Source organism: Juglans regia, chromosome 1 (genome assembly GCF_001411555.2).
Source record: "Juglans regia cultivar Chandler chromosome 1, Walnut 2.0, whole genome shotgun sequence".
NCBI classification, from domain to species: Eukaryota; Viridiplantae; Streptophyta; class Magnoliopsida; order Fagales; family Juglandaceae; genus Juglans; species Juglans regia.
The window spans coordinates 23,474,182-23,482,287 of NC_049901.1; the positions used below are offsets into that span (position 1 = coordinate 23,474,182).

General features: G+C 38.8%; 1 protein-coding gene across 2 annotated transcripts; it reads left to right on the plus strand.

The window, feature by feature from the left end:
- The first annotated feature begins 2,950 nt into the window (after positions 1-2,950).
- On the plus strand, positions 2,951-6,882 carry LOC108996724 (receptor-like protein kinase HSL1). 2 transcript variants are annotated; one of them, XM_018972736.2, is made up of 3 exons: positions 2,951-5,614; positions 5,988-6,368; positions 6,452-6,882. In XM_018972736.2, the coding sequence occupies exons 1-3, from the start codon at positions 3,034-3,036 to the stop codon at positions 6,508-6,510; spliced, it is 3,021 nt and encodes a 1,006-aa protein (XP_018828281.1). In that variant the 5' UTR covers positions 2,951-3,033; the 3' UTR covers positions 6,511-6,882. The 2 variants fall into 2 exon arrangements, with proteins under 2 accessions (XP_018828281.1, XP_018828282.1); XM_018972737.2 differs by having other exon boundaries at positions 6,455-6,882.
- The last annotated feature ends 1,224 nt before the right edge of the window (positions 6,883-8,106 follow it).

An 8,106-nucleotide genomic window follows, 5' to 3' on the forward strand; every position in this document is an offset into this window, starting at 1 on the left:
TTACACAAACTAAAAAACACATCTTACGAAAAAAGAATCAATATGCCACAATATTCTAATATTATTCAAACTTAGTTTTGGCTTTTACTTTAAGCATCAACCCTTCAAGTGAAAAAAGAAATAAAAAAGACGTCGTTTGAAAGTCAAGAAATTAATTTTAATAGGTCACTACCGAAATTTTTATAGTTATTTTTATTTTTATTTCTGATTTGATATGATATACTATAAAATAATATTATTTCTAGAAAATGTTACAATTAAAAATAGATTCTACAAAAATAAATATATAAATTTATATGATTTTATATGATACGTTAGATCTACATTATAATAAAAATAAATTTCTAATCTAATATAGCACATTATGTCTCATCAATTTATAAATTTATTATCTTGTGATTAAAATATTTTTTCTATTCACAGTAGATTTATAAATTTATTTTTAGGTGGTTAAAGTATTTTTCTACAGTGTACTGTTTGAAAGGAGTAATAAAAGAAGAAAATAACTTATAGCCGGTTAAACCAATCTCTTCAAAATAACACCCTCTAATGAAGGTGTGCCACGTAGATATTATATATTAGCAACCATATGACTACATAAAAATAAATTGTTTTTTTTTATGTTGAGAGCGAGGACCAACCCCTCTCTCTCTCTCCTAGTAAACCCTCTCCACCAAAACCCTCCCTCCCTCGCTCACCCTCTCTGTCCTCTTTCTCTCCCACGTTCTTGTCAATCTCATACCATTTTTGTCTTCTAAATTTCGCTAGCTCAATCTCAAATTCATTTTCTTTGAGGAACGATATCCGAATCCAGATACAAACCTCTAGTTTTTCTTGGAAATTCTTATCTTCCTAGAAAGTGAGCGTATGTTATTTTCTATTTGATGTCTCCTTTGAATTGTTTGGTCTAATTATTAGTGTGTGTGCGTTTTTCAGTCTTTCAATTGGATAACAACAATGCCAGAATCGAGGGATAGAATCCCAAGGCCCGTGTTAAAATCCCAGCCATTGATCCAAAAGCCTTAGGACTGTTGGATACTAATTTGGTTAAAAATTTAACCCTTACGGTCATAACATTTCATCACGCTTCCGAATCCGACATCCACGGTGACCCACTCTATTGACACTGACTCAGTAGTAACCATTTCCCTTTTGGCGGGTTCACTCATCTATCAGTATTCAATGACTTAACACTATATCCATACATAGTATCAAAGCATTTTAATTCAACTTATAGGTCGCCCTCTCTATGACTTGAACTTTTGACGTGGTCTCTACTCTGATATCAATTGTTAAAAACCCAACTATTGATCCAAAAATCCTAGGACTATTAGATACTAATTTAGTTAAACATTTAACCCTTAGGATCATAACAGCCCGTTGCGGAGTTGTTTGCTCTACATCGAATGCCCGGTGTTGGAGTTCTTCTAGACTATCAAGGAATGAATCAAAACTTATTTTGATCCTTGATCATGCGTGTGAGTATTGTTACAACTCCAGTGACTCGTGGAAGAACGGCTTTGGGTGAGACGTGAAGTGGTGGGCTCAGTAGGGGCATGTTAGGAACTTCGAGAAATGTTCGTGGTTGTATACAAATCTTATGTATAACAAAATATTTATTATGAAATCCATATATACTGGTGTCAAGCTGGAGGGCAACAGTGCACTAATTCTGGATGGTGTTCGTGTGACGGAGGGTCTGAAGGGGATCTCTTGGTCTGGAGATGCAGTCTGAAGGGGTGCACGGGTCTAGAGCTCCTGTGCCTGTATGAAGGTCATACTGCGTGCGACGATGTGGGTGGGTGCAAAGGTGTGTCCGTCTGGATGTGGATATGTGTTTTTAGGTTTATGAAAAAAACTTTCCAGATCGTGATCTCCCACCTATTCCAAGAGCAAAAAAATACAACCCAACAAAAAAAAAAAAAACTCTAATCTGCAGCAAAAAAAAGTTTGTCATTGCAAAAAAAAAAAAAAAATATAGCAACAAAGAAAAATAAAGTTTCGAAAACCCAAAAATTAAAGAAATACATGAAGAAAGTTCTTTGACAAAAAGAATGCGTAAGGTAGCAAGCTATGCTAAGATATATAAGTCTTGTATCTGTTGAAACTCGGTAGAAAATAAAAATAACACCATACTATCATACCTGTTTGAAGTTTTTTTCTTTAATTTTACTATCTTGTGATGCGGCTCACGAGGCTTCTATGTGGATTGCTGATATGTCATCAATTTACTTGAGGGCGTTAAACGCACAGAAAGGAACTACCGTTGCAAAGAGTTTCTGATAAAAGAATTTCATTTTCTATAGCGGGCCGCGAAAGAAAAATGGTGCCTGGCTGTTGTGTTTTGGGGACCCGCTTCTTTAGAAGTTTCAAACCTCTTTCCTTCATATATCTCTTTCTGAGTGAAATCTTTTTGTCTCCACAATTTATCTCTTTCAAATTTGAGTCGTTGACCAGACAGTAGACTCTGGGAGTGAAAGTAATTGTTCTTACCACCCTGCCCATATACCGTACACCCATCCTCTGCATTTTATCTTTTCTTTGACTCAAGTCCAAGCATCTCATCATAACAAGGACAATCGGCAATTCACACTACTTTTGTTGAAAATAATAATAATAATAATACTTTTTATAATTATTTAAAATTTGTAATAAAAATTATAAAAATAACATTTATTTGTAAGAAATTTTTATTTATTTTTCATTGGCTTCCACTTTTTTATACTTTATACTTCTTAATAGTCTTATAAGGCTACTTGTAAATTTTTAAATATAATCTATAATGTTATATTGTGCAATTGTACATTTTAATACTTTTATTATTTATAAGCAGCATTAATCATAAAGGAAAAATAAAATTCTTGAAAAATTCTTTCTTTTTCTTTTGAAATTGTATAATTTAAGTGGGCCACATCGACGTTTTCCACTCCACCACGCTTCTTCAAATCCCACACTCCAACCTTTGCATCAAGCAAACGAAACCAAGCCTCTCCCTCTCTCTCCCTCTCCCTCTAATTCGAACAAGCAAAAATAATGTTTCGGCTATCGTTCGTTGTGGTCGGGCTACTGCTCTTCGTCTCTTCTCCTCTGACTCTCTGTCTAAACCAAGACGGCCATTTTCTCCAGCAAGTCAAGGGCAGCCTCTCCGACCCTACTCACTCCCTCTCCAACTGGAATGACCGCGACGACACCCCTTGCAACTGGACCGGCATCGCCTGCGACCCCGTCACTCTTCGTGTCACCTCCGTCAGCCTCTCCTCCTTACAGCTCGCTGGTCCCTTCCCCATCTTCCTTTGCCGCCTTCCCTCTCTCATCTTCCTCTCTCTCCCCGACAACTCCATTGGCTCTTCCCTCACCCCCGATATCTCCTCTTGTCAGTCTCTCCAGTACCTCGACTTGGCAGAGAACCTCCTGGTTGGTCCCATCCCAGATACACTCTCTCAGATCCCGAATCTACGGCATTTGAACCTCCGATCTAACAACTTCTCGGGAGGTATTCCTGCCAGTTTTGGAGAGTTTAGGCGACTCGAAACGCTGAACCTGGCTTCTAACTTCATAGACGGTTCGATACCCACTTCTCTTGGCAACATTTCAACCCTGAAAGAGCTTTCGCTTGGTTATAACCCGCTCTTGCAGAGTCCGCTGCCAAGTGAACTCGGCAACCTGACGAGTCTCGAGCGGATTGAGCTCCAAGTATGTGACCTCGTGGGTCAGATTCCGGCGACTATTGGTCGGCTGACCCGCCTTACAAACCTCGATTTGTCCAAGAACCGACTCACAGGCTCAATCCCGAGCTCTATCACGGGCTTGAAAAGTATTGTCCAAATCGAGCTATACGAAAACTCACTCTCTGGCGTGTTGCCTTCGGGGATGTCGAACTTGACAAAGTTGTTGAGACTAGACGTGTCGGTGAACAATATTACGGGGACAATTCCGGAAGACTTGTGCGGCTTACCACTCGAATCTTTCAATCTCAACGAAAATCGCCTCGAGGGGTCTTTACCCGAGAGCATAACTCGGTCAGCAAATCTGTACGAACTCAAACTCTTCAACAACACACTCAGTGGTTCATTGCCGAGCCAACTCGGCAAGAACTCGCCCTTGCGGATCCTTGACCTTTCGTACAATGGATTTTCCGGCGAAATTCCAAGCCATTTGTGTGATATTGGTGCCTTAGAAGACCTTATTTTGATAGCCAACTCATTTTCTGGGAAAATTCCTGAGAGTCTGGGAAATTGCCAGAACTTAAGCCGGGTCCGGTTTAAGCACAATGAGCTCTCGGGCACTGTTCCTGAAAGATTATGGGGCTTACCCCATGTGTACTTGCTTGAGCTCGAGGATAACTCACTGTCTGGAGACATTTCTAGAATGATTTCTGGTGCACATAATCTGTCTCAGTTGAAGATTTCGAGTAACCGTTTTTCAGGTTTGATACCCGAGGAGATTGGCTCACTCGGAAATCTTATTGAGTTTTCGGGCAGTAATAATATGCTAACGGGTCAAATCCCCGGAAGTTTGGTGAAGTTGAGTGAATTGGACAAGCTTGATCTTAGCGATAATGAGCTTTCGGGCGAGATTCCGGTGGGAATCCAAGCCTGGAAGAAGCTGAATGAACTTAATTTGGCCAACAACAGGTTATATGGTGAAATTCCAAGTGAAATTGGGGGCTTGCAGGTGCTTAATTATCTTGATCTTTCCGGGAATCAGTTTTCTGGGAAAATCCCACTTGAGTTGCAAAACTTGAAGCTCAATTTGCTGAATTTGTCGAATAATAGGTTGTCCGGGAGCCTTCCTCCTCTTTATAACCATGAGAATTATAGGAGTAGCTTTGTGGGCAATCCGGGCTTGTGCGGTGACCTTCCTGATCTTTGTCCTGGGATTGGTAGAAGTAAGAAAAGGGCCGATTTTTGGGTTCTCGGATTAATCTTTGGGGTTGCGGCCATCGTTCTTGTTGTTGGGGTGGTGTGGTTCTATTGGAAGTACCGGACTTTCAAGAAGAACAAGAAAGGAATTGCAATGTCTAAGTGGAGGTCATTCCATAAGCTTAGTTTTAGTGAAATCGAAATTCTCGATTGTCTTCGTGAAGAAAACGTGATTGGTAGTGGAGCTTCAGGGAAAGTTTATAAGGTTGTGCTTAGCAATGGTGACGTGGCAGCGGTGAAGAAATTATGGGGAGGAACAAAGAAAGGATATGGGACTGCCGATTCTGAGAAAGATGAGTTTAAAGCTGAAGTTGAAACATTGGGAAGGATTAGGCACAAGAATATTGTGAGGTTATGGTGTTGTTATGACACTGGGGATTGCAAGCTTCTTGTGTACGAATACATGCCCAATGGAAGCTTGGGGGATGTATTGCGTAGTAGCAAGGGAGGCTTGTTGGATTGGCCAACAAGGTATAAGATTGCTCTGGATGCGGCTGAGGGGCTCTCTTATCTGCATCATGACTGTGTTCCACCCGTTGTTCACAGGGACGTGAAATCGAACAATATATTGTTAGATGGAGAGTTTAGAGCTAGAGTTGCGGACTTCGGAGTTGCTAAAGCTGTAGTAACAGTCAGTAAAGGGGAGGAAGCCATGTCTGTGATTGCAGGCTCTTGTGGATACATTGCTCCAGGTTTGTCAACATATTACATGGTCACTTGCAATTGTTAACACTAACTTGAGATATAATTTGCTAATCCTGAGTCGAATTAGTACTACTATATTTCGTTATTTGGAATCTTGAATTCTCGTTTTTCATCATATTTCATGAAAGAATCATGCAGCCGTTCATACATACCATAAGCAGTGCGGTTAGTTTGAGTAGATTGGTGATTGTAAACATTCTCAATTTCGGTTGAGATCAGTTTGAAATTAGCCGGTTCAAAGGGTCTCATCCACTTCAAAATCATTTTTTTTTTTTTTACTGCAAACTGATTAATACTTCACCAGTTATACGTCACTTGCTTATTTCTAATGTAGTCTGCTTTGATTTGAAATTGATGCAGAATATGCTTATACACTTCGTGTGAATGAAAAGAGCGACATCTATAGCTTTGGAGTGGTCATTTTGGAGTTGGTAACTGGCAGGCTCCCAACTGATCCTGAGTTTGGAGAGAGCGATTTGGTAAAATGGGTCTGCAACACATTAGACCGGAAAGGAGTCGACCATGTAATTGACAGTAATCTCGATTGCAAGTACAAGGCAGAGATAGGCAAAGTTCTCGACATTGGCCTCATGTGCGCTGGCATACTTCCCATTAACCGCCCTTCAATGCGAAAGGTGGTTAAATTGTTGCAGGAGGCTGTCGCAGAGAACAAGACAAAGATAGCTAAGAAGGATGGGATTCTCTCCCCGTATTACTATGAAGAGGCCTCTGAACAAAGAGGTATACATAATTTTTTAATTTTTAATTTTTTTTCTCTTACCAAATGTTATAATATTCTCATAGTCTTGTGTTTTGGTTTATAGCAGGAAAAGAACAGATTGCAGCTGATGAGAGAGAGATGGAGAGGGAGATTTCTACATGATATTCCCACTTCGAAAATGATAATGGTACCTTCAGCGAGGCACCAGATTTGTACGTTCATAGAATGTAGCCATTTTACCACCCTGCTTCTCCCCTCCTTTGTTAGGCGACTGTTAGATATAAGTCATGTTAAAAATTCCCAGAACTGAACCTATTTTCCCGGCAGCAAATGCAATGATCCTATAATTCGTGAAACTTTGAGAAAGTTGCAGAGTTCACTGTTCCACTTTTTAAAGAGAATTGTTAATGTATCGTGTCTTCGTAGTTACTAGTTGCTTTCCATCCTCAAATTAGGTGAACGAATCATGCAAATGCAAGAAATGTTAAAACTAATAACGTGATTTTTCAATCAGAAACAGCTATGATTCTCATGCTTTATGGACTTTCGAAAATTGCGGATGTACTTTTCGGTTGTGTTTCTCTGTCCTCAACTCTACTGTGCAATCACTACAGAAATTCCAACTGGCAGAAAAATGTTATTTTTCTTTCTAGTGTTTAGATGTTGAGTTGAGATGAGTTAAATATTTAGATATTGAGTTCGTGTTAAGATGTTGAATTGAAATGAATTGAGTTCTTTACGGATAATAATGAGTTGAGATGTTGGAGTAAATTTTATGAAATTCATTTAAGATGAGTTTAGATGTGTTTGAATGTTAAAATGAAATTAGATATATTTACGTGAATTTGAAAAAGATTGTGGATCTTGCGTGTAAAGAGATGTTGAATTGAAAAAGGTTGTGTTCTATGTATAAAGAAATTTTAAATTAAGATGAATTTAATTATTTAAAAATTGAGTATTTCATATAATTTAATTTAAAATTAAACTAAATTATGTTATTTCATATAATTCAACAACCAAACGGTAACTTATAAAGTTACTTTTTAGTAACTGTCCCTGAGAACCTCGCTAATTGTGAATGAAAGGTGTGTGTTCTGTTCTTCGACAGCAGTGTAGAGTCGTAGACTAAACTCTAAAGTCTGAGAGATTGGGACCAACTCCTTTTTTCAGCTTGAAAATGGCAACGATGCAGTCTGGACGCCAAATTTGACTAAGGAAGTAAAAGCAATAAATTGTTGATCTAGAAAGTCAGCAATAGGGTCCGCATCATTGCTGGCTCTTGTTATCATCTCTTTCATGAAAAAAATTATTTATTTTAGACTTCTGCCTCATGTTAAAAAAAGACGTATATTGGACATGTCTAACCATGGATAAACTTCTTGTTTGTTTAATATTAATGGATCATGTTTCTGTCTGTTTTCTTTCTTCATGGGATGGTGTGTTTGGCGTTTCATGGTGTAGAACGGCACATACTGTGCACATTTGGCAATTTGTGCATTCGATCAAAACTAGAAGAAAACAAATGGGTAACAAACGTTGTATGACATGTATGTGTGCCATGTTTATATATGTCATGCGGCCTGCAGTTTGTGACCCGAGCTTCTACCTACAGATAGAGTTGAGAGGCAGTTTTGTTTCCTGCCGTCGAGAGTTTTGTTGAACAAACATCTGTTTGAAATTTATTCACTATCATTTTTGCTGAACGATTCGCCCTCCTCCTCACTAGATACTTCAGTTGATTCATATTCTTCCGACATT

Coding starts and splice junctions, on each gene's coding strand:
- LOC108996724 (XM_018972736.2), top strand. CDS start 3,034: ATGTTTCGGCTATCGTTCGTTGTGGTCGGGCTACTGCTCTTCGTCTCT. Junction 5,615..5,987: donor TTGTGGATACATTGCTCCAG/GTTTGTCAACAT, acceptor AAATTGATGCAG/AATATGCTTATACACTTCGT. Junction 6,369..6,451: donor AGAGGCCTCTGAACAAAGAG/GTATACATAATT, acceptor TTTGGTTTATAG/CAGGAAAAGAACAGATTGCA.